The 26,174-nt window shown below is 48.1% G+C and overlaps 1 protein-coding gene across 1 annotated transcript; it reads left to right on the top strand.

Moving 5' to 3' along the window:
• Positions 1-3,661: 3,661 nt before the first annotated feature.
• Positions 3,662-23,782, top strand: L3MBTL1 (L3MBTL histone methyl-lysine binding protein 1). Its single transcript, XM_065754240.1, has 22 exons — positions 3,662-3,808; positions 4,064-4,202; positions 6,186-6,409; positions 7,244-7,388; positions 7,544-7,682; positions 8,340-8,463; positions 9,434-9,537; positions 11,695-11,779; positions 12,375-12,479; positions 13,392-13,527; positions 14,016-14,107; positions 14,903-15,054; positions 16,275-16,351; positions 16,787-16,872; positions 17,402-17,512; positions 17,804-17,918; positions 18,127-18,226; positions 20,068-20,265; positions 20,613-20,659; positions 21,599-21,756; positions 22,585-22,647; positions 23,597-23,782. Exons 2-22 carry the CDS (start codon positions 4,067-4,069, stop codon positions 23,729-23,731), a joined length of 2,532 nt encoding a protein of 843 aa, XP_065610312.1. The 5' UTR covers positions 3,662-3,808; positions 4,064-4,066; the 3' UTR covers positions 23,732-23,782.
• Positions 23,783-26,174: the final 2,392 nt, after the last annotated feature.

The raw sequence follows: 26,174 nt of genomic DNA, 5'->3' as shown, positions 1-26,174 counted from the left end.
TTAAGATGCTGATGCAAGGACTCAGAGAGACATCAGTATGATTATGCAGCTGAGCCAACTTTATTGCACAGGTTACATACTTTTATACCCCTTGAACACATGCTATTTTTAGAATAATTGTTAAGCAGCGGTTCTTGCTCTGTCCTTGTGAGATAAGCAGTGTCCAATTAGTCTTCTTTTCCCACACATACCAGGGCCATCTGGTTCCACCGCAAACTTACTCCCTCATCGTTGCCCAGTCAACGGTGCACCACTTCTCAAAATCCAGTGATCTGAACATGCTGTTTGTTCGCACTGCTACAAAGATAAGCACACACAACCTCCTTCCCTAAGCCAGTTCTCCACAAGTTTCCTTTGTGTGTATGAGTATGTGTGCCATGGTCAGCTGTCTGCACTAAATTCAGCTCATTCTCCATGCTGACACCTTCCCCTGTGAGGTTAGGGCAATACAGGGACCTTGTTCTCTATGTAATTCCTTGTCTTCCAGACATGAAGGTTTTACTACTAGAGACTGTTATTATGGAGACCTCATCTTGCTGTCAAAACTGATTGAAATACACTGGCAGGGTCTGTTTGCTGACAGATGTCTGTATACACATAAACATACACTGAGAATATGATTGCAAAAAACTGCTGTACTGGAGGAAAGCAGGCCAAAAAATAGAGTGTTTCTGGATGGAAGTTTTCATGAGGGTTTGTGATAAATTATTCTTTCCAGCCAGCCTATTGTGGTGGTCCCTGTGGAGACCACTTATGTGTGGCTGGAGTGCCCTAGGATGGCATTTCTCCTTTCTGTCTTTTTTGTTAGACCCAGAACAGGAGAATGAGGTCCTTTTCTGTCCCTCAACAGAAAGTAAGAGAGGAATTAGTATGCAGAGTTTGCAGAAAGGGGTACACAGTACAAGCACAGCACAATTGCTCACCATCAGCCCACCTATGCCCAGCAGCCCACCCATCCACTTGCCCCATTTTCATTGTTCTGCATGATACCATATGGTATGGGATATCCCTTCGGCCAGTTTGGGTCAGTTGTCCTAGTTGTATCCCCTCCCACCTGCTTGTGTGTCCTAACCTTCTCACTGGGCAGAAACAGCTCAATTAGCAGATCACCAAGTGCTGGCTCACCAGTTTGCTTTTGCTAAATATACCCCAATGTTTGAATGTCCCAGCACTCTTTTCTTTCAGTGTAGGGTTTAACAGTCCATTGTATCATTTGATTTTACTGGAAGCTGGTGATGATAGGGAATGTGATATACCCACTCAATGCCATGCTGTTTGGCCAAGGCATTTATGGGGATGTTGTGGCAATGTCTGGTTCATTTCTTTGTTGGGTGCTATGTTGCCAGAAGACTTTCTTTTCCAGGCCCGGGGTAGTCTTTCGGGCATTGATATTAGGGCACGGAAGATTTCCCATTACCCAGTGTTTGCTTCCACCATTGTAAGCACATGATACTTGCCTTGGTGGGTTTGTGGTAGTGTGTCAGCCTCCATTCTCCAAGAGAATTCTCCATTCTCTCTTCCTCACAGGCCATATGGGACTAATAAAGCTTAAGGAGTGACTGAGTCTTGTTGATTACTCCTTGGCTCTCCAGTCAGCTAATGGATGGGAATGGGGAGTGTTGATTGGCACGATATTGTTCCAGTGCATTGTTGTGGCAGCATTCATTACCTGCTGTTTATCAACCATCAGCAACCCCAGAACAGACAGGTCATTTGAGAGGCTGGGCAAAATAGACAAATGTTTAATCTCCATCTCCAGGGCAGCTATACCAGAAGCCCATTGTTAGCCTGTCAGTTCTTTGAAGTATGCCAAGGATGCTTGGAGCTCTGGGCCAGTCACAATGCAGTGCTTTTTCCACTCCTTCCCAGTTAGGCTTGCTTTGGCATCCAGTACAGTTAGCTCTTTGGATCCCCTGTTCACTCCAGAAATACGGATGTGTCCTGTCCTTCTATAGTTTGATGGCATTAGAGTATGCTGTGTACCAGCGTCTACTCGAGCCTTACATTCCTGTTTCTGATGTGCCAGACCCCTGAAACCACATAGTTTAATAAATCCCTTTCTTCTGTCAGGCCAGAGGAAGGGTCCCTCAAGTTCCATTTCATCAAATTTGAAAAATTGTGTCTGTCAGGTTATGTCCCTGCTAATTGCAAAAAGGGGAACATCACTCTCATTTAAAAGAAAGGGAGTAAAAGCCAAAGAACTACAGGCTGGTGAGCCTCATATCTTTGCCAGCGAAGATCATAGAGCAGATCCTCCTAGAAGAGATGTTTAAGCACATGAGGGATGAGGAGGTGATCCAAGACAGCCAGGACTGCTTCACCAAGTGCAGATAGTGACTGACCAATCTGGTGGCCTTCTATGATGATGTGACAGCATTGGTGGACAAAAGAGGGGCAGCTGATGATCAAAGGAGTGGCAGCTGATGTTATCTTACCTGGACTTGTGCAAGGCCTTTGACATGGTCCTGCACCGTGTCCTTATGTCTAGTGAGGTTCAACAAGGTCAAGTGCAGTGTTGCATTTGGGTTGAGGCTACCCCAGATATAAGTAAAGACTTGGAGAAGAACTCATTGAGAGCAGCCCACTAGAGAACTTGGGGGTCCTGGTGTCAGTGTCCTGTTCCCTAGAGTGGGATCCCAGCTGCATGTCTTCCCTGCATGGCTAGTAGTCCTGTTATCCTTGCATCAAATTAACCAGAAGACAATGTTCTTGCCTGGATGATGGCTGAAATCCTTTCATGTATCTCATATCTCATTCAGGAATGGGGATTGGGTAGTTTCTGACTCGTAAGAGACTTATGTCTTTTCCTCCTCCTGTTCTTGTGATGGCCCTGCTGCAGAGGAGCCTGTCTCTTCCAATTCTTCCTCCCAGTACCCTCTGAGTTTCCCATCTGAGATATTTCATGGCAGGTTGAGCTTCTTGGGGCTTTTCTGCCAGTGTTTTGAAAGCTGTGAGCTGCAAACACTGTCTCCAACTCTAATTCTCACTTCTTTGGAGGTGAGGAAGGAACTCTTTGGCCTGTCTGTTGTTTGGTCCACCAGTGAGGCTCCTGAGCCTTATGTGACAGTGAACCAGAGCAGTGCTCTGGGACTTTGTACAGGCAGTATCTCAGGAATACTGAATTAAAAGTTCAACCATAGTTAATGTGAGCAATGTTGGTGGTTGGTTGTTGTCTAACACTACAGAAGCCCATGGGGAATGGTGTGAGAACTCTGTGAACTGCTAGATTTCAGCTATGGCAATTTATAAATCCACGCTAACAGTGCTCTCGTTAGACATTTGGCTGTGGAGTAGCTTTTGGCCTGGCCTGTGGTGTCTGGGAAGGAGAGCAAGTACTGAGCCATCATGTATAGGTCCAGCTGGTAATCAGATCACCAGGCAAGGCCCATTCAGGAGATCCACCTGCATGCTGGGTTCTGTGACTACCAGGAAGGCCTGAGGTCAAGCCAGGCTCCAGACCATCAGGGAATGATCCCCACCCACCTCACGCCTTGCCTGCTCCTTGAAATTCATGGCTAGGTGGATTGAACATTACTGATACTGTGAGAAATTAGTTGTATGCAACGAATGTTCCTCCTGATTAAGTCTTGTTTGTGAAATTCTCTCTTATAGACAGTTAGAAGAAAATCAAGAGTCGCTTCACAGTTGGGGAACTGAAAGGTGAACTAAAGAGACTAATTTCTTCTCCAGTGTAGGGTTCACCAAACCCCACTCATGGTCTGCATCTGGATGGTATAGACCTCAGAGCCAGGAGCAGCATTGCTTATAGTGATCCTGTTTCGGTCATCCCTTCTTATGGTTGTGCCAGGTAGGAAAAAAACCTTGATGTTTGCAGGCTGGGGTTGTATAACGTGGGCTTTAGTAGGTCATCTTGTGACTTTCATGCTCTTCAATGTTGGGATAAATGGGCCTTTAATACATCTTAGAGAAATGCCTCTTGGCAGGTGATGGAAAGGGGGGGACCATTTTCCATGGTCTCTTCCTCACTCCTTTGTTGTGTTTGTACTACCAACTTGATTTCTTTCTTGCTGACTTCCAGTGTCTCACTGTGTGCCCACACAAGGGGATGGACAGCAGAGCAGAGATGGAAGTTGTGAGAACAATGAAGGGGAATGTTGCTGGGGAGGTCAGTGTCCATGTGGTCACCACTGAGAGCACTGTGCAGAGCACCCACTTGGCAACAACTGCCTTCATCTTACCAGGTATGCAGTCTGATTTTTGTGTGGTCCTTTGTGGAGCACCCAAAGGGGGTGGACACAATGATCCTTTTCAGCTTGGGATATTCTGTGATTGTATGGCTGTCCTGTCTAACTGGGCTTCTCCAGCTTTCTCACCACACATTGATACCTATCACACTTAGTGTTTGTCTGTGATCTGCCCAAACCTTGGGAGGTAAAGCTGTGCTGCTATTACTATCTTAGAAATTCTCTGTGGCTATACCAAATCACTTGGATAGTTTGTGGCTGATCAAAAGCTCTCAACTTTTGAAATGAAGCCCAGATCTGTAGGACTCTTTTCCAGTGCAGTGCAGTTTACATTGGTGCCCGCTTTGCAGATTGTATGGGCTCCTGTGTTGCGGTTTTGGGGCTAATCTGGCCCAGCTGAGCAGTGTAGAAGCAAATGTCCTAATTGTTCATAGATTCATAGATACATTAGGTTGGAAAGGACCTACAAGATCATCTAGTCCAACCATCCTCCTATCACCATCCCTACCCACTGAACTACTAAATCAAATCCCTTAGCACCTCATCTAAACGCTTCTTGAACAGCGCTAGGGATGGTGCCTCAACCACCTCCCTAGGCAGGCCATTCCAGTGCCTGACCACTCCTTCAGAGAAAAAATGTTTCCTCAGGTCTAATCTAAATCTTCCCCAGTGCAACTTGTGGCCATTCCCTCTCATCCTGTCATTAGTTACCTGGAAGAAGAGGCCAACCTCCACCTCACCACAACCTCCCTTGAGTGCAATAAGGTCCCTCTGAGTCTCCTCTTCTCCAGACTAAACAATCCCAGCTCCCTCAGCTGCTCCTCATAAGACTTGTGCTCCAACCCCTCACCAGTTTTGTTGCCCTTCTCTGAACACGCTCCAGGGCCTCAATGTCCTTCTTGTAGTGAGGGGCCCAAAACTGAACACAGTGCTCAAGGTGCGGCTGCACTAGAGCTTAGTACAGGGGGATGATCACCTCCCTGCTCCTGCTGGCTACACTATTTCTAATACAGGCCAGGATGCTGTTGGCCTTCTTGGCCACCTGGGCACACTGCCGGCTCATGTTAAGCCGAGTATCAACCAACACCCCCAGGTCCTTTTCCTCTCTACATTCTTCAAGCCATTCTGCCCCGAGCCTATAGCATTGCATGGAGTTATTGTGGCCAAAGTGCAGGACCCGGCACCTGGCCTTATTGAACCTCATCCCATTGAGCTCAGCCCAGCAGTCCAGCTTATCTAGGTCCCTCTGAAGGGCCTCCCTACCCTCAGGCAGATCGACACATGCTGTCAACTTGGTGTCATCTGCAAACTTACTGAGGGTACGCTCAATCCCCCCATCTAGGTCATCTGTAAAGACATTAAACAAGATGGGCCCCAATACCAACCCCTGGGGGACATCACTCGTAATGGGATGCCAGCTGGACTTAACTCCATTAACTGCTATCCGCTGGGCATGGCCCTCTAGCCAGTTCCTTACCCAACGAAGAGTATAGCTGTCCAGGCCACGGGCAGCCATTTTCCTCAGGAGAATACTGTGAGAGACTGTGTCAAAGGCTTTGCCGAAGTCCAGGTAGACTACATCAACAGCCTTTCCCAACAGCCTTGTTCTTCCTCTTGATTTCTAGGTTCCTGCTGTGGAAAAGCCATGGTCTGTATAGTACATTCATTAAGCAGGCCAGAAGCTTACTGGCACACTGCTACAATATGGCAGGCTGATCATGGGAGCAGGCTGGAGTTAGGCTGAAGTAAGACCCACTGAATGTGGGGGGGATGCAACAGCATCTCTTACTGCAGATCCTCTTGGGCCGCACTGCCTGCATGTTAGTGCTTTAGAACATGATACTGAGATCTTGTCTGGAAGAATATGTTTGTTACTTTGTGTGACCTGAGGCTGCTATGGTTCCTTTAAGATATATTTGTACCAGCGAAACATTCTGTTGTATGTCTCTGTTTTTTTGTTTCTTTTCTCCCCCTCTCAAGCAAATTCCACTACCGTCAGCCTTCCTGCAAGCACCTTAGAAATCCAGCCATTCCCCAGGGAGCCGCAGAGAAATACAGGGGCTGAGAGACCAGAGAAGGGAGTAGGGAGTGAACCCATCACAGCCACTGTCATCCCACAGATCAGTGGGGTGCAGACCTGCAACACAGTCCGTGTTCTGGAGTGGAAAGATGGGGTAGCTACTTTGCCTGGGAGTAACTTGCGGGTAAGTGTAACCATGGGCCATATTTGCTTTCTTCCCACCCTTCTGCTGCGCCCTGCAGCTGCTTGCCCTTTTAAGTGGCAGCTGTCAAGCCTGTGCCAGCCTGGGACCTCTGGAATATGATGCAGGGCCCTGGCATTACCCATGGCCCAGCTGGAGAATCCTTCAGCTGTTCCTGCTCTGTGAGGCTGCTCAATTCCCATCGTTGTGACTGCCCTGCACTATGTTGCAAGCTTAGCATGTACATGGTATGTTTGGGGCTGCAGCAGTCTGCCCTGCACAGGGAGACAGAGGGATGTTACTTTATATGTGGGGCGTTTTTCCTTTCCAAGCCAAGTTGTGGAGTTGGTTCTCAACAAAATCCTGCACTCACTGTAAAAGCAGCAGCCTTGTACTCATCAGACAGCTTTTAAGTGTACTGTGGCTACTGAGTAGTGTGAAATAGCCTGCACAAAATGCACTGATCTCTCAGATTTTGTTTAGCCCCAGCGCATCACATCACACTGCCTGCTCAGTGCTGCCAGCTGGTGCTGATCACACCCAAGTGCAGACAGACAGCAGATGAGGGCTGGGCTTAGAGCTTCTCATGCTCTTTCCCTCTTTTTGGGCCATGCAGGTCAGGCTTAGCAGCCAGCAGGGATTACATGGAGGCGCAGCAGGATGGGTGCCTTTTGTGCTCACCTCTATCATTGGAGGAGCCGTCCTTTTTCTGGACACACTAGTAACCAAACCATGCCTCTGTTACTCTCAGAACTCATATGCACCTACTAGCTAAAAAGTTACATTTCTATCCTCATTGTTAACTCTTTCCTTCTGTTTTTTGGTTCAATGGCATAGTTTCAAATAAATGAGTATGGGACGCTGAAGGTGGTGAGTGCTGACAAGATGCCTCCAGCAGAAGCTATAAAGGAGGGTCATGTGAAGAAAGATGGGGATTCAGATGTGGCACCCACTAACAGGGACAATACTGTTGTTGCTCAGGGTAAGAGCACCGTAGTAGTACTTCTGGGAGTGGGTAACATCCAGCATGTGCTGTCTGGCTTAGGACATAAGCAAGGCAAGTACCTCCTGCTTCCTGCTTTTTTTTCTTTCTTTGCTGCTCTTTGGATCTCACTATTCCTCCTCTCTCTGACTCAGATGTGCCAGAGCAACCCAAACTGCCTACAGGAGATAGTATGTGCCACTGTGATACTTGTGGCCGGAGACATGTGCCAGATGGAGCCCAGGAAGGCAGGGGTTTCTGCAGTGAGCATTGTCACCAGCAGTTCAAAGAAAGGTAAAGGAAGGGGAGTTTGCTCCATGCAGACCATGCTCCATATCTATCCATCTATCTGTCCTCTTCCCCCTAGTCAGCATGCTTCCAGGAAGAGATGCAAGCTTAGCTCTGGTAGGTTCTGAGGACTGCACTTCTTTCTGTCTTCCCTGTAGGCAGGGTGCCCAGGGTGCAGTGTGGGAGAGATAAAGACTTGTTCTAAGGAGCAACAGAAGGTGCAGGAAGACAGATTTTCTCTTACCTGTTTGTGGCTTCATAAACATACATCTGTTGGGGCAGGACTGCTGTGTGAGTTTGCTACAGTGGGCACTTCCAGAATGAACAGCAGTGGGAAGTTTGGGTCACAAGGGCATTTCCAATCCTTCTGCTTATTGACCAGCACTGATTTTCCAGCATCTCTGTGGATCCGACCCTAGGTTCAGGTTTCTGAGCATTCAGGTGTACAAGGGTGGTTCTGCTCTGTATTCTGGTTCTGACCTCTTGCCAGCTTTGGTGCTAAGAGGAGTGTATGCATCAGTGTACATATAGTTGGGAGGAAAGGGATGGTGTACAAATAGGAAATGGGACAACAGCGCTTCTCCAGGACTGAATCCCTTACTAACACCACAGATATTGCTGCATATTGTACCACAGTGGTTCACTTTCCCTTACTCTGCGTAGGTCTGTTATTGTGGAAAACTCTGCCAGCAGCACCAATATGACTGAAATCCTCAAGCCAGTGAAGAAACGAAAGAGGAAGGACTACCAGAGCCCTTCAGAAGAAGACTATGAGTCTGAGCAAATGGTAGGAAGAAAGCCGGGTGAGCATGTGTGTGTCCACGCCATTGATAAATGTGGGAGAGATCTGGGTGTAAAGCAAACAAAGGTGATGACGGAGCCTTTTTTTGAGATATAGATGCTATGAAACAAGATACCAAATATAGGGAAATTAACTCACCCCTCCCAGCAACTGTTTGGGTTCAGGAATGCAGGTGCCTCTTGTTTGGACTCTGGCTTGCCGGAAGGAAGAGAGCAAGATTGCATAGGCTCTGAGTGTATAGGTGCTCCCAGGAGCACCACTGAGAGGAAGAGAGAGAGAGTATGGGTGGATCTGGGCTCTCCTACTCTGGTCGCTCAGTTATTGGTTCGGGCAGTGACCAGGCAATTCCATTGCGCTGGGCCACCTGTGTATGCACTGTTAGTGTGTGTAGCTCTCATCAGTGTTTTTTTGTGCCGCCTTAGCAGTATGTTGAGGAGGTAACCAGAAGCTGTTAATGCTAAAAAGACTTGAATGTATGGAATATCATGTCTTTTAGAGACACTTGTCTGGCTGTTTGGCATACTGAGTGCATGGGAATGTTCAGTGTTGGACATGTTCTGACTGGGCTGTTTTAGGTACTGAATGCTCTCAACTACTGTCCAGGCCACTCTAGTAGAAGTGCTGTAGAAGTGCTGAGGAGAGCACCTATCAGTGTGATGTGTTTCTGGGGGTTGGGACTGTTTTACAAGGTAAAGAAGCTCTACCTTCCAGGTCTGGCTGTAGCAAATTCACACTAGATGTGATTGCTACCACACAGTACCAAAATTTCCCTGTCAGATTCCCATCATTAGATAGTCTTGTTGGCTTCCCATTTCTGGGCTAAAAAACAATTGAATCATGGACGTTGCTGGAGGCTCATCTTGACCTTTGGCACTTATGTGAAGATGCAACCTGCAGCATAAACCTCTATGCAGGAATCCTGACTTCTAACACTTTCGTCTGCTTTTGTGTCAAGGAGGAAAAGCAGGAAGAACTGAAAAACTCTGTGGGAGACTCTGCCATCAGCAATCCAGGGGCTGGTCCTTGGAGCCAGCAAGGTACTAAGGGGCCAGATGGGTGGTATGGTGAGCAGTCCTTTGCTACAGCAGTGTGGATGGGAATTGAGCTGCATGGGGAGGACTGAAGGGTCCCACTGCAATCCTGCGGGGCTGAGCCAGTGTTTTGGTGCTCCAGCAGAGTCAAGCACCAGTGACACACAATGGTTTTTGAAAGCTTGTGAACTCTGCTTGATTAATCTTGCTCTCTCTGTCTCTTTCCCTTTCTTTCCTTTCTTCTCTTTCTCCCTGTGGAATGGTTGGACCCTTACAATATATGGCTGTCTTCTTCAGGAGCTGTGTCGTACTGTACAGTGCTCTCTTGTCCCTCCCTTTGGGAATCAACCATTCTTTGTGGATATTCCACTCTGAGAGGTGCTGTCTTGAGCAGTAACCTGACTGTGACTTGTCTGGCTGTTCCTTCCTCTTTGGATGGTTTCACAGGGAACTTCCCTCTTGGGATCAGGAGCTCACAGATTTGGGTACCGCTCCTGTAGGCCTTGGTTTGTAGACCAGTGGTTTGGGATTGTCTCATTTCACAGTTAGGTATTCCTAGTCCAAATCAGAGCGAATGTCAGAGCTGTGGTAAAATCAGAGAGAAATTGGACAAGCTGAGGGATGCACTGTGTTCTTTTTTTTTTCTTTCTTTTTCACCTGGGAGTATGATAGGGAGGTGAGGAGAGGAAAATTTGGGAAAACATTGGAAGTAAACATTTATGGAAAATACATTTTCTTTGAAAAGTCACACAAAGTTATTTTAAAATGAAACTATTCCAGCTTCATATTCACCTTCTTAGCAAAGTGCAGGGACTGTAACAGGCTTCTAGATGGCTGTCAGACCCTGATTTTGAACAGGTCCAGAGGATGCTCAGAGGGCTGGAATACCTCTTCTACACAGACAGCATGGGCTTGTTCAGGCTGGAGAAGAGAAGGATGAGGGGAGACCTGACAGTGGCCTTCCAGTACTTCAAGGGAGCTTGCAAGCAGGAGAGAAATCAATGTGGATGGATAGTTATAGGACAAGGGGAAGCAGTTTTAAACTAAAAGAGGGGAGATTTAGATTTGAAGTTGGGAAAATTTTTGACTGAGAGGATAGTGAGGCCCTTCCACAGCTGTAGATGCCCCATCCCTGGAAGTGCTATAGATGAGACTGGATGGGGCTCTGGACAACCTTATCTAGTACCTGATTTAGTGCTTGGCAACCCTACCCACGGCATAAAGGTTGGAAATGGATAATCTTCAAGGTCCCTTCCAACCTAAGCCATTCTGTGATGCTATGAATACACTGAGTAAAGCAGTACTGAAAAGGAAGGTTATACATACTTGCCAGGTCCTTTTCTCTGTAGTCTGAGCCCTGAACATGTAATCTTTCCTGCTGCTTACAAGTAAGCAGTGCTGAGCTTTGTTATTTCGGCATTTTATTTTCTCATGTTTTAAAAGTTCATCAGTAGTCAAAATATGCACCTGGATACTTTGGTGCAGCAGAGTAGGTACATATTCTGTCTCTAGGTGTATTTGTCACACTCCAGAAGAATGAAATTTGTACTCATGCATTCTCTGTTTTGCTGTTTTGGGTATTGTGTTCTTTAAAAATGAGTATTATAAAGGTAATACATCTCTAGGGCAGCAGAGTAGCTCTGATGTGTGGGGAGGACTCAGGTGGATGTCCCAGAGAAGACAGAAGAACTTGTACCGCTGAAGTGATGAAGGAAGGTGATTTGACTGGTTGGGAGCCTCTTGCACCAGGGAGTGATTCCCAGATCTCTAGATGGATTGTGCTGTCTGTCCCAGATCTGTCAGTGCTGTGGCCATTTTGGATGTACAGGCAAAGAGTTGCAGAGGTGTCCTGATGCTTTTGCACAAGATGACTTGTTTCTCATGGTCATTAGGTGCCTTCTAGAGTGCTGCTTCTAGCAGCAAAAGGTTTAGGTTACAGGGACCTTTGTGAGAGGGGGATCCCTTCGTTCTCTCCCTCCTTGGACAGCTGGCCAGGTTTGCCGGAGAAGGGGCTCTGGTAGGACAGTGATGAGCTTTGCAGGTATGCAGGACTGTGTTTGAGAGTGGGATGTGGCCCCAGTGGGACTCATGTGCTCACCTGCCCCAAGGCAGGCAGCGACTGGGGCTATAGCAGAACCTCAGCAGCGCCTCTTGTGTGTGCATTTGTGCTGCACTCAGGTGTCAGCGAGGAGAAGAAAGAAGGCTGGTCTTGGGCGTCCTACCTGGAGGAGCAGAAAGCTGTCGCTGCCCCTTTAGATCTCTTCCAGGATGTGAGTTGGGATTTTCCTGTCTTTTTCCCTCTTTCATCTTCTCTTTTCTGTACTTTTTCTTTCCCACTCCTCTTTCTCCTCTATTCCTTGCTTCCCTATTTAGTGGGGTTCCCATCTTCACTTGGAAGTGACCAGTCAGCCTCCAGTTCTCATTGACCACAAGTTCTCCCCAGCCAGATGCTGTCCCAGTCCCAAGCACCCTGTGTCAGCCTATTGCTCTGGCAGGTTGGTGGAGCCCTTCCGGTCCTTCCTTGAGTCAGGACTGGGCTCTCCTGGGACCATGCAGGGGATCTGCACCCCCACCTCCCATTGGTTGATTGCCAGCTTTCAAGAGGAACCCACACCCCATGCCCCACTTCCTGTCAACCCAGGTACACTATGCCCTGACAGCAGCAAGAGACACAAACCCACAAGGATTTGGAGGAAATATTTTTTTTCTGTGAAAAAGCATAACAGTTTGGCCAAAAACATAACCTGTTGCCCACTATTTCCTGGGTCCAGCAGCTCCCATAGGCTGATGGTTGTTCCTTGGGATGGTTCTAGACTCATTTACATCTACCATTTTTTTCCACTATATTTTAATTTTTGTTTCCAGTATCAGGTAGCTTCCCAGCACAAGAATGGGTTTAAAGTGGGGATGAAGCTAGAGGGAATTGATCCACAACACCCATCTATGTACTTTATCCTGACAGTGGCTGAGGTAAGGTGCCTTTGCTTTCAGCATCCTTTTGCCCCTCCTTGTGCACCTCATTCCTGCCCAGTGGGAGGCTCTGTAGGAGGAGAGGTGCTTCTGGTAGTCTGGTGGAGAGAATGGATTCAGGGCCCTCACCCGCATTCTGCTGCCAGCACTGCACGAGTTGAGCTAGCACTCCAGCACCTCTATCAAGCAAATGGGTTTTTCCTTCCTATTTGTAAAGGCAGGAGACAGTGTTGTGGAGCAGCTGCCATGTCCCAGCCTAGTTATCCTCTTTACCATCCTGACAAAGTGGAGCCATGGGGGAAGAAATTGTGGTGAAGGAAACTGATTTTTATTTTTGAGTTGATGCCACTCAGACACATCAGAGCCTCGGAGGTGGAAGATGTGGAGGTGTCCCATTGCTCTTTCTTGTGTCTGCAGAGGCCCTCTGGCTCTAGGATTCTCTACTCAGTACTTGTCATGCCCCCAAATCAGGCTTACCTTGCATTTCTCTCTGGGCCCACAGGCTTCCAGGAAAATCACCTACATGACAGTGGTGACTATCAAGTAACATGGCATTTAGCTAAACATCTATACAAACATCTCCCACAGATGGAGAAGAGGGAGTATTTGCACTCACTGGTTCCATCAGATAAATGGATACAAAGATATTTTACCATGGCATCTTAAGCACCAGCCTGAAATCCTCAACTCAGAAGTTGGCTGGCAGTGGCCTTGTACTTACCTTGTTTCATACTGGATAGCTCTTGGGTCTGGCATCCTGATTTGTGCAGTGGCATATGATTTTGGTTTCTTGAGTGCTTGGCTTCCTCAAGTGCTAAGCTGAAATGGTGTATGGGAGGGGCAGTGGATACAACATCCAGCCAGGGTCAGCAGGAGGTTTCCATGATCCTTTCCTTCTGCTTCACTCCCTAGGTATGTGGTTATCGGATGCGGCTCCACTTTGACGGCTACTCTGAGTGCCATGATTTCTGGCTGAATGCTGACTCTCCTGACATCCACCCTGCCGGCTGGTTTGAAGAGACAGGACACAAACTCCAGCCTCCAAAAGGTAAGAGTCTTGTTTGATGGGCCTTATTGAAGGAAGGGGATGAATAAGATGCCCCCAGTCCAAGAATAGGAGATAGGGGAAGGGTGGTTCCCTGGTGGTTCCAGGAAGGATGATAATTTGCTGGGTGTTGCTGCAGGACACCACTTTAGGTAACCATCAGCATTAAACTTATCTGCTCTCTCCCATTCTACTGCCCTGGATGGACCATGCTTGGGCCCAGTGGCTATGCTACTCCAACTTGGGTACAGTGCACTCCAGGGCAGAGGACCCATCTCTCCAGTGCTGAGCTGTTTTTCTGCTCCAATGCTAACGTTTCTTAGCACCCCTATGAAGTCGGGCATTGGCCTAAATCACAGGCTGTGGGTGCTCAAAGGCTGTTCGAAACCCTGCCCACCCTCAGCAAGAGGGCTGGCTGGATTAGGATGTCTGGGCTCAACCACCTTACCTTTGAACTTGCTGCTCTCATTTCTCTTCCTGAGGGATTTTAGGTTATAAGGAAGAAGAATTCAGCTGGACCAACTACCTGAAGATAACAAAGGCTCAGGCAGCTCCTAAGCATCTCTTCATGATCCGGAACACTGTGAGTAGCAGCTTCTCCTCCATGTCAGAGCCTGCAGGTTTAGGGTGACTCCTCAACAACTGAATGTTGGGCTTTTCTCTGTGCACCCCACAATTATCATAGCCACAGTGCATAGGGTCAGGAGAACGCACTGCTTGCATTGCTTAGCAAGATGTGGTGTTGAGCTGATGAAGATCTGTACCTCAGACACAGGCTTGCTGTGCCCAAATTTGGAGCTGGGTTGATCTGCTTTTTCATCTGGGTCTAACTTATGGACATCTGACACAAAGGTATAGACTGGGGAGAAATAGGTATGACTCAAATATTCTGCCAAAGAAAACCAAACAAGTAAGTATAATCCTTCTGTCTCTGTTTTGTGTCTTCATTATCTGTTTCCACCTTTGTTTTTCATATGGCAGCTTGGGTAAGGGAGATGAGAATATAGCGGAATGTAAAATGGTGATGATTCCCTTAATGTATGGGTTCCCTGCTGATGTGGGGATGTGATTACTGCAACAATCCTTTTAGAACATGTGACACAGTGTTTTGCACCGATTTGGGATCCAGGAAGTGAAGGCAAGTTAGGATGCAGGGCACTGTCCCAGCTCTTCCTACCAAACTTAGGGCATTAGTCGCTGCCTGTTCTCTTGTGTACACAAGAGGACAGTGTCCTTCTGGGACGCTGAGTGGCCCTAGGCCTGCCTCCCTTTGAGGGTCTAATTTTAGACTGCTGCTCTCTTGCAGCAGGCAAGGGAAGTGGTGAGGAGGGAGCTGGAACTGAGACTGTGAGAGAAATCTGCCTCTTTCTCTTCCCAGTATGAAGCTCCTCCAGGCTTTGAGGTGGGCATGAAGCTTGAGGCTGTGGACCGTATGAATCCTTCCCTGATCTGTGTTGCCACAGTGACTGATGTGGTGGATGATCGCTTTTTGGTGCACTTTGACAACTGGGATGATACTTACGACTACTGGTAAGTGCACAGAGGCTTCTAGGGTCCCAGTACCAGTCCTCAGTAGCACCTTGCTGCTGTTTCAGGAAGAGGGATGAGGTGCTTTAGACAATACCACAAGCATGCTGCTGCAAACCCAGCAACAATCTGACCCTGTTATGCTCATAGACTGAACCAGTAACCATCTTGGAATCACATAGATTAGGAAAGACCTTCAGCATCATGAAGTCTAAGCATCATGTGACCTACCAAGTCCCATCACTAAACCATGTCCAGGGGTGGAGACTCCACCAATTCCTTGGATAGACTGTTACAATCCTTGATCATCCTCTCCATGAAAAAATTACTTCTGACATTCAATTTGAACTTCCCCTCGTGTAATTTGAGACCATTATGAGACTGAGGAAGAGGATCATCCACCTTTGCTAGGGTGCAAACCTTTACGTGTCTGTCCATTGTCACTTTCTGGTATGTCGCTGTGGCCTTTTAGTTATGGAGCTAAGACAGGTTTGATCACAAACCATAGGCTCACCTTGATACCCACTTGGGTGTCAGAGAGGGTTTTCTGCAAAGCAGCTGATGCAGAGGCTGAATACCTACTCTTAAAAAAAGTTTCTGGGCCTGTAGGTGAAGCATTGTTTTCCTTTGTGGGTGTGAATGAGGAGGTGTCCCAGTTGAGGCTAATTTAAGCTAAGTAGCACAAATATGGTTCTGCTTTGTGGCTAAAGCCCTCTGATACTGTCTTACTTTGCACCCCAAGGAGCTGTGGGGCTGCAGCTGTTTCTGTCTGTGGCTGTTCCTTGCTTGCTGGTGTTGGGTACACCAAGTAAACGCTTCATGCTCTGGTCCAAGGCAGACCTCAAATGTTCTGTGACATACTAGGAGATGTGACCAGGGTGTGAGGCTCACCAGTTGCCCAGATTTGACTCCTGTGAACTCTGAAGGCCTGAATACCCCTTCTGCAGGGTTACTTTTCCCTGGGCAGCTGCACATTCATGTCCTGCTCTTGTGAAGTGGAGTACTCTATTCTATCCCTTGTCCTCCTAGGGCCTGGAGTCCTTTGGGTCACTCAGGGCTGAAGGTGATGGAGAAAGCCTTGGTTTCTGCAGGGGCTTTTGCTGGTGGTGTAGATCTAGACTGCGCCACTTACTGGCCTATCCCAGGCCCTGGAAGCCTTCACAGTCTAGCAGGGGTGAGACAGGTGTCTCAGTCCTGTATAATGGTTTAGATGTATTTTCTAGGTGTGACCCCAGCAGTCCATATATTCACCCAGTCGGATGGTGTCAGGAGCATGGCAAATCCCTCACACCTCCTCAAGGTGAGTTGATAGCTGGGGAGCACAGCCTTCAGTGGCAAGTTCCTCAGAGACAGACTTTCTGGGGTGGGATGGGACGCCTGGGGAATCAAACCCCATTGTCTGTGCTTGCCTGCAGGCCCCGGCAGTTTCCTTCAACAAAGTCATTGTCAAGGAGGTGGCGTGTACAAGAGCCTCTTGTACATGTGTTCAGGTCCAGCATGATATTTGTATCAGGCCAAGTGGAGAGGTCAGGAAGATCCAAGCTATGTTTGCAGGCCCAAATGTTTCTGCTTCCTTTCACCCTGGATTTCATGGTCCAGGACAAAATAGCATATCTCGATGCCTCTTAGGTTTCCACATACCCAGCACAGACATGGTTGGTCTATCAAGGCCTTCTGGGTTACTTGCCATCTTCCTGCTGGTGTATGTCTCACCTTCTGCATCTTTCCCTTTTAGATTATCCTGATCCTGATAACTTCATCTGGGAAAAGTATTTAAAAGAAACCAGAGCATCTGCTGTCCCAGCTTGGGCCTTTAAAGTGGTAAGTGCCATATCATCTACTCCATTATGCCTGGGCAGGAATTCAGGTTTTCTCCATTGTCAGGTCTTTACATTTATAAAGTGATGTTTAGTATCTTCTTACCACAGGCCTCGTTCAGAAGTGAAGGCTGTCTTGGGCAAGATGGGGAAAAATCGTTATTATGACCATCACGTCTGCTAGACAGAAGCTGTGTGATGGGAAATCGTTTAAGTTTGTCTGATAGCTGTCTCCACTTGCTGCAGCTATGTCCAGCCAAGTGCAGCTGTGCTATAGAATCCTCAGATGACTCTTGAAGACCTTCTTCTGTTGGGCACAGCTTTTCTGTCTTGTTAAAAACACAGCTTAGATCTAGAAGGTCTGCTCACACTCTCCTTGTAGCCAGTATGAGCAGCAATGGCTCTTACCTGGACAGGACAGGGGGTAGGAGCTGAGCTTTGGGAAACTATCTGGGAAAGCTCAGTAGTCAGGGGGTTACAAGATCCTGGAGCATGGTTCTATTCCCTGCTGACTACACTTTTCCTTGTCCCAGCGCCCACCCCATGGCTTCCTGGTCAACATGAAGCTGGAGGCAGTGGACAGGAGGACTCCTTCCTTCATCCGAGTAGCCAGTGTGGAGGATGTGGAAGATCACAGGATAAAAGTGGGTTTTGAAGTCTCAGTGCTGAGCCTGGGTCCAGGTGCTGTGCTGGCTTGCTCTTGACCTTCCTAATTCACTGCCAGTTGCAATGGCAAAGTGTATTGAGGTCTTTGGAAGCACACAGTGCATAAGATGGTACATGGCAAGTCCCAGTGCCTGGATCCAGGAGTGCAGCAGAATCTTGTGTTGCAGTTAATTCCTGCTATGTTGCATGAGGTCAGCTTGGAAGACTCCAGAGCTGCTCACAGAGGTACACTGAGGTTTAAAGGGTGACCTCTCTACTTATTTCCCCAGATCCATTTTGACGGCTGGAGCCACGTATATGATTTCTGGATTGATGCAGATCATCCAGACATACACCCTATAGGCTGGTGCTCAAAAACGGGTCATCCACTACAACCTCCTATTAGTAAGTTCTAGGCCTGGGGCAATGCCTCATACCAGGGCTCAAATGTGCAAGATCCCCACAGTCACCATCACCTGCCCATGTGCAGCCATAGTGTTGGTCAAGGGTGGGCAGGGAGGAAGGGCTTCCACTGGGAAAATCCTCCTCTTTGGTGCAGGATGGGGTGTGTGGGGCTGTGTCTATGACAGTGTCCCCTGTTCTTCTGGTCTAGGGCCAAAGGAACCATCCTCCTCTGCTCACACAGGCTGCCCAACCCTGGGCTGCAAGAACATCCCTCATACCAAGAGCTCCAAGTACAGCTTTCACCACAGGTGAGCTCCCCAGCTCAGCTCGGAGGAGTAGAGCTTCCCTGCCAGCACTGTGCCAGGGCCTTCCTCTGCACTTGTCAGCAACCAGCCCTTCCTTGCACCTACCCTGTGCCTGACTCTGCCCCTGGAGCCTGCTGCCAGCATAAGTTCTGATGAGCTGGTGCTTTCCTTTCTGTACCTGTCCTGTACCAGACATCCTGGGGACACTCTTCATGTTCATCTGCAAGTGGTCCTATAAGCCTTGTAGTGGATGGCCTTTACATACCTGTAGACAATGCTGGCTTTGAGGATGATATTATTCCCACCTCTCACCTTTCACTGTGAGAATGTGAACTGGGAAGTACTGAGAGGGGATGTCTCCCTCAGGACCTTGTCAGTTGTTTGCATAACCTGGCATGACAGGCTCTGGGAGTAGAGGAGTGAGTATAGCTGAGAATGAGGGAGGCAAGTCTGGCTCCCAGGAGTTTACCTGCTGAGCACAGTCATGGCACATGCTTTATTCATACTCTTAGGCTAATCTGGATGTTTGTGAGGAAGCATTCTTATGAACCCCACTGACCCATCTACAAGAAAGGCAGTAAGGAAGACCCAGGGAGCTACAGGCCTGTCAGCCTGACCTGGGTATCAGGGAAAGTTATGGAGCAGATGATCTTGAGGGAGATCACACGACACGTGCATGGCAACCAGGGAATCAGACCCAGCCAGCACGGGTTCACAAAGGGTAGGTCGTGCTTGTCCAACCTCATCTCCTTCTATGACTGGGTGACCAGACTGGTAGATGAGGGAAAGGCTGTTGATGTAGTCTACCTGGACTTCAGCAAGGCCTTCGACACGGTCTCCCACAGTATTCTTCTGGGGAAACTGGCAGCCCGTGGTGTGGACAGGTTCACTCTTCTCTGGGTGGAGAAATGGCTGGAGGGCCGTGCCCAGAGGGTAGTGGTTAATGGAGTTAAGTCCAGCTGGCGTCCTGTTACGAGTGGTGTCCCCCAAGGGTCAGTATTGGGGCCCATCTTGTTTAATATCTTTATTGATGACCTAGACGAGGGGATTGAGTGTACCCTCAGTAAGTTTGCAGATGACACCAAGTTGGGAGGATGTGTCAAACTGCCTGAGGGTAGGGAAGCTCTTCAGAGGTATCTGGATAGACTGAATAGCTGGGCTGAGCTCAATGGGATGAGGTTCAATAAGACCAAGTGCAATAAGGTCTCCTCTGAGGAGAGGAGACCTTATTGCACTCTACCACTTCCTGAAGGGGGGTTGTGGTGAGGAGGGGGTGGGCCTCTTCTCTCAGGTAACTAATGACAGGACGAGAGGGAATGGCCACAAGTTGCGCCGGGGAAGATTTAGATTAGACCTGAGGAAACATTTTTTCTCTGAAGGAGTGGTCAGGCACTGGAATGGCCTGCCTAGGGAGGTGGTTGAGGCACCATCCCTAGTGCTGTTCAAGAAGCATTTAGATGAGGTGCTAAGGGATTTGATTTAGTAGTTCAGTGGGTAGGGATGGTGATAGGAGGATGGTTGGACTAGATGACCTTTCCAACCTAATGAACCTATGAACCTATGACCTGCTTGATCAGCATTCTGCTGACTTGCACAGGGTAGCTGTCATGCCAGTGGACAAGATAGGACAGGTGTTCATATGTGGAGGAACTGAACTTGCACTATATATGAGCCCATGCAGCTGGCACCATGGCCCCAGGGAATTTATTCAGCAAGTCTTTACGATGCTTTGCTTGGTCAGGGCTCTGGCTTCCAGCAGTTGGTGTCACAGGATAGCCCCAGGCCAGCTTCACCCACTCTTGCCTTCTGCTTTGTTCAACTCTCAACTGCCCTTTATTCTCTAGGAAGTGCCCCACACCAGGCTGTGATGGATCAGGACATGTGACGGGGAGATTCACAGCACACTACTGCCTCTCTGGGTGCCCGCTGGCAGAGAAGAACCAGGGCAGGCTTAAGGCAGACTTTTCTGACACTGAAGCCTCAACTCGCAAGAGGAACCTGATTGGCTTCCCTCAACGAAAGAAATCTCGGCACCATGGGAGGTAGGGGCAAGCCTGGCAAGCTCCATGCACCAGTGTGGGGCCACTGGGCTACATGTGACATCTGGTGGATGGATGGCTGAGTTAGAGAGGCTCCTTGATACATGCAGGCATGGGAGCATGCCTGCTGATAGCTGGCATTTGTTACTGCAGCTCTATTGAGTGGCCTTGGACACCTCTCCTGTTTTCTTTTTCTATTCACATTATGTTTCTTTGGTTGTCAGCCCTTCTTGTCAGGATCTGAGAGGTAATCCTTGCTCCTACTGTCAAGGCATTGCTCTGTGCAGTGTGGAGAAGGGCCCTTAGGCCAGTTCCAACACAGTTGGAAATCAGTTTTCCTTTATCTTTAGAGGGCGACCTCCAAAGTACCGGAAGATCCAGCAGGAAGACTTCCAGAGTAAGTGCATTCCTCTGCCATGGTGTCACACTGCAGAGCAGGGGTAAGACTTGAGGAGCTGGGGTGGTGGCTAGCAGAGGAATGTCTCTCCTTGGCTTGCTCAGTCAGTCCTTGTACAGGTCAGCACCAGGCTGAGGACTTTGTAGACTTCATGGTGCCAAAACAAACCATCTGACAAGGGATGTTGGTGACTCCTACCAGAGCTCTGCTAAGTCCCTCTTGATATGTATCCGAATCTTTGAGAGCTTTAGGGCAGGACCCTCTCTCTCTGTCTGTTCATTTTTTTAGGCACTTTGTTTGCTTCAGCTAGGGGTGCTGTGCCTTCATCCTTTCAGTGCTGTACCCCAAATCTTCAGTGTGAGGTGCCACATTACTCCTGCAGTACAGAACCTGTAGATGAACATTTTGTTTGTCATTTAGTTCTGATGATTGACTTGGGATGTAAGTGGCTGTAGAGTGGTAAGGCATTTTCTCCAGCCAGTATCAGATTTACCATAGGCTGGCTTGGTGTTTAGCACGTCACTGAAGGTGAATGAAGATCTCTTCTTGGAAGTCATTACTGGCTTATTGCAGCAGAGACTAAAGCTTAAAGTTCTGTTAAACACCTAAAAGGAGTTGAATGATGAGGGATGATATTCTGTAATGAAATTTGAATTTAAATTTATCTCAATATGAAGGAGTGTAGATAACAAGGCAAAGTCAGCCTGGTCTCTAAACTTTCCCCCCTATCCTCAGTCCCACCATACTGAAGTCTTTGATACATTAATATATCCTGTTAATTCAGAAGGCAGCCACTAGCTCTTGATAACATGAACCCATTAAACGATATGCTCTCAGCCCCAGGTTCTTTCCTTAACAGAGTCTTCTCTGTGGCTTGTAGAATGGGATAGGATGTTCTCAACCCGTTCTTTGCATCACACCTTGCATTTTTATTGGCAGCTATTTCTTCAGACAACATACACCAGTCGCTCTTCATGTCTGCCCTGTCTGCCCATCCTGACCGCTCTCTATCACTATGTTGGGAGCAGCACTGCAAACTCCTACCAGGAGTGGCTGGCATCACAGCAACCACAGTAGCCAAGTGGACAATTGATGAGGTAAGGGTTTTGGAGTGTGTGTCTGGTTCCTAACCCACTGGTGTGACTGAGAGAACTCCAGCTGGCTGTGCAGCATCATAGTATATGTCCCAAGCACAGAACAGTGGCCTTTTCCTCAAGCTAACCAAGTGTCCTGCTGGATGCACCTGAGGGGTATGGTGTGGACAATAATATCTTCATTTAGCATACTACAGTTTTCCAAATCACTTTTCTCTTTTCTAAATTAAAAACAAAACAAAAAACAAAAAAGCAAAAAAATTTTTGTAGAATCTGCAGATAGGGAATCACTTCCCTCTTTCTCCTGTGATGAAATATTTACCTCTGATTCATACTTATCACTTTCATTCACTTCCTTTGCTATCAGTAGTGGCCTCTCTTGAAGGTTGGGTAGCTGGACCTCTGACACTCGACTGGCAGCCTCAGCACCCAGCTCTGACTGATGTCCCCATTTCTTCTATGTGTACCACTTCAGTCTCAGTCAGTGGGAATCATCCTGTTGGGCTGAAGAAGGCTTACTAGAGATTAAGCTACTGTAGCATTTGCTACTCTGGGACTGTAGAGGACCAGCACCCATGCTGTTTGTTGAGCAGATTATGTCTCAGATGGATGCCACTGAACAAGCTTTGAGTAAAAAATTGTTCCAGCTTCTTACACCCTGGTCCAGGAGTAGCACAGGAGAATGCTGTAACTGCAGCACTTTGCCCTAACAGGCACGTGTTAACTTAGAGAAGCCATAAAGCTTCAGTGGAAATGAGGGTACAATCTTGTGGGGTGTCTCCAGACAGAAACATTGCTTCCATCTTGACATTTCTTTCTGTTTATTCCAAGGTCTTTAGCTTTGTTCAAACTCTGACGGGTTGCGAGGACCAAGCCAAGCTCTTCAAAGATGAGGTAAGAAAGGCTAGAGGATGAATGCAGGCAGCCAAAGACAGATGTTTGCCAACAGAGGAGGGAGGAAATGGCCATTGCCTTTCCTTCAGTGGCTTTGCTGCTGAACACCACTTGGCAGTGATTCCCACCAGGGGGGCAGCAGTTGCATGGCATTCCAGTGTGCAGGTGTCTGCCTGTGCAGCTAGTGGCAAGAGGGAGATTCTGGATTCTGTTTGTATCAAGTTGTTCTACCTTCTTCCTCTGGGCTGAGTGAAGAAGGGTGCCCCTGAGGAGACTGGGGAGCAGGGAGCTGGTGCTGCAGCTTCAGTAGCATCATTGTCTCCTGAGGGAAACTGCTTAAGCCTCATCTGTCCATCCTTTCCCTCCTGTAGCCTCTTACCAACATGTCAGCTTTGTGACACTACTGTCCATCAAGGAGGTTCATCATTTTTAGACCCCACTGTGGACATACATAGAAAATTATTTTCAGCATGTGCATTTCACCCCAGGCAGGCTGATCCTGGGCACCTCAGTAAAGCATATGTCAGCCTAATCCTGGATGGCCACTGTGCTCTAAGGGTGCTCAGGCAAATACAGTCAGAGTGGGGGGAGCCTCCATGCATGCTGGGGCCTAGGATAATCAGCCCGGTGTTTGCCCAGAGGGACTTGTTTTCTGGCTATCCAGTGCCCATTGCACTGTAGCACAGAAGCCTACCAGCTGTGGTGTGAGCTCCTGGACTGGGCTCTGGATGGCCTTGTCCCCATCCCTGTACTGACCCTGGTGTATGAATTCTTAGATCTGACTTAGCTGGGGCAGCACAGGGGCACTGTGGGTGGCTGTGAACAGGGAGGAGGCTGTAACAGGCTGCCAGAAGTGAGTGTGTTTGTGCCTGCAGAGTGCCTGCATTGTCTGTAGGATGTCACAGCCTGGGTTGTCATTGAATACATAAGTCCCTGCTCTCCTCTGCAGATGATTGATGGTGAAGCATTCCTCTTGCTGACTCAGGCTGACATCGTCAAGATTATGAGTGTTAAGCTGGGCCCGGCACTCAAGATCTACAATGCCATCCTCATGTTCAAGAATGCTGATGACACCTTAAAGTGACTTTTCTTGGCCCCACTGGGACCTTTTTTCAACACTGGTGCTGCCGAACTGTCTGGACAGGACAGAGACCTCCCTGAGTGCCCGCAGCTTGTTGTGTCCTGCAGCATCTCCTGCAGTCTGTCTCCTGTCCTCTCCCTCAGTCTTTCTCTGTGCCACTGCTCTGCTCCAGCACTGGGCACAGGTTGACCCCAAACTGCAGAAAGGGTGGATGTGGGACTGCCTTAGTGCAAAAGCTGTCCCAATACCCTGCTGTGACTCCACTCATTCAAGGTGCGATCAGGGATGAAAGAGTGGTGTGGAGGTTGTAACAGCTGGAGGCTGGCCCTGTGGCTTAAGCCACAAAGATAGGGGAAAGGACTGACTACTGCATCTATGCTTGCAGGCAGGTCTTCGCTCAACAACTGGGAGAGATTTTTGTTCTTTTTTTCTTCGCAGTATGTTTCTCTTCAGGGGATTGGATGCTCTAAAGGAGTTTCTGCTCACTTTGTTTTTTCTCTTTCAATTCTTGTGACTTAAGGCTAGATGATAACTTTGCTTTGCCCCTTCACTATGCTGGGAAGCAGTGGCCCCATCTCTTGCCCCTTCTGACAAGCAGCTGCAGATTTGCCCATGACCCTCTGTGTTTTGTTCTTTACAGAGAGGCCTGGTGGGGCTAGGGCTGGGTGAGTATAGAACAGGCTCCATTTCCTCTGTGCAAGCTGTCTTCACTAGCATGTCTCGGAGTAAAAGTGCTTGGTTAAATTATTCCCCTTTCAACAGTTAAAAAAAAATCCTTTGCAAGGGAGAGTCAAGCTTGCTTTGGTCCAGGTATCAGGATCAAAGCCCTTTCTAGAACTGAGGCAGGTGCAAAAGGCAAAAAGTATCCTCAGGCAGAATGAGGGCTTGGTTCCAAAGGCATTCTTGACCTGGCTTACTCAGTCCAGCCAAGCTGCTTTCTCCCCCATTTTGTCTTTCTGTGGTCCCTGGGCATTCATAGAATCATAGAATCATAGGGGCTTCCTTTATTAACAGCAGGATCCCTTGCTGTCCCTGGATTTCTTCCCTGCAAAACCAAAAGGAAGTCAGCAGCTGTTATTTTTTTTTATTTTTCCCCCCACCCTCCCTCCTCTCCTATATTTTTAGTAAGTAACAAATGTGTTTTCCAGCAAGGAAGCATGCATTTTGGAAGTGCTTATGTAGCACTCTCCCCTGTAATTGAGGAGTGTTCTGGAAGAAGACCCTCTCTTCAGATATTCCATGTGTTCCCTGCTCTTGGGGTGAGGCCCTGCAGCAGCCACATGGCACTCACTGTAGTCTGTCATCCTTATGTGCACAGCTGCTTCAGATGCTGTTGCAGCAGAGTGGCAGTGCTGAACTGCAGGGGCAGCCACACACCATAGTCTGTGGTGATGCGACCCAAGTCACAGAATTGTAGCGATTGGAAGAGACCTCTAGGGATCATTGAGTCCAACTCCCCTGACAAAGCAGCTCCCTAGATCAGGTTGCACAGGTAGGCATTCAGGTGGCTCTTGAACATCTCCAGAGGAGGAGACTCCACCACCTCTCTGTGCAGCCTGTGCCAGTGCTCCGTCATTGCACCGTGAAGAAGTTCCCACGCACATTTGTGTGGAACTTCGTATAATTCAGTTTGTGGCCATTTCCCCTGTGAGAGTGAAAATGCCTTGCTGAAATCAAGGTAGACTACGTCCACTGCTTTCCCTCCATCCACCCAGCCAATGATGACATCATAGAAGGCCACCAGGTTGTTTGAGCATGCCCTCCCCCTGGTGAATCCATACTGACTACTCCTGATAACTCTCTTCTCTCCCACACTTCCTTTCTTTCCCATTCCCAAGAATGACATATCAGTAGGAAAATATTTTTTCCTCCTTTCCCAGTGCCCAAAGATAGAGATGAGGTATCTTAGCAAGTGCACCAGCAATGTATCTTGGAGCAGAACAGCCTTGGGAGCCAGTTACACCTGAGTCAACCAGTTCTGGGTTTCCCTTGGAAATGTAGCATTTTGACTCTTTGTTTCTAAGCATTTGAAGTCGCATATGACTTGCTCTTGAAATGTCTTCTGTTTGCTCTTCACTAGCTAGTTCTTTTATTTATTTTGTCAATGCTTGGGTTTGATCTGGACAGCTCTATCATTTTTTCAAGCACTGCAACATGGCCTACTCTGGAGAGAGGGTGAGTGGGAGGGAAGAGCTGTGTTCCACGGTGACTCCTAGAGTCACCCCTGATTTGCACTAAAGGTCCTGAAATTTGTGTCTTCAGCTAATGGGGAGTTTTCCTAGTCTACCACGTGTTGAGAAAGAGGAAGAGCAATCCCAGAACCTTCAGCTATGAGACTCTTCACACAAGCTACATTGAGACATTTTCAGGTGTGATCTGGGATGGAATGGCTCCTGTTTGGCTCTTGTTACCATGTGCAGCACATGGTTATTGAGCTTATAAGGGA

This window comes from Cyrtonyx montezumae, unplaced genomic scaffold, assembly GCF_038088225.1.
Source record: "Cyrtonyx montezumae isolate F1298 unplaced genomic scaffold, pur_monq_1.0 scaffold_9, whole genome shotgun sequence".
Taxonomy (NCBI): domain Eukaryota; kingdom Metazoa; phylum Chordata; class Aves; order Galliformes; family Odontophoridae; genus Cyrtonyx; species Cyrtonyx montezumae.
Note: the sequence above shows the minus strand (reverse complement) of the source record. Positions and strands in the feature narration are given on the sequence as shown.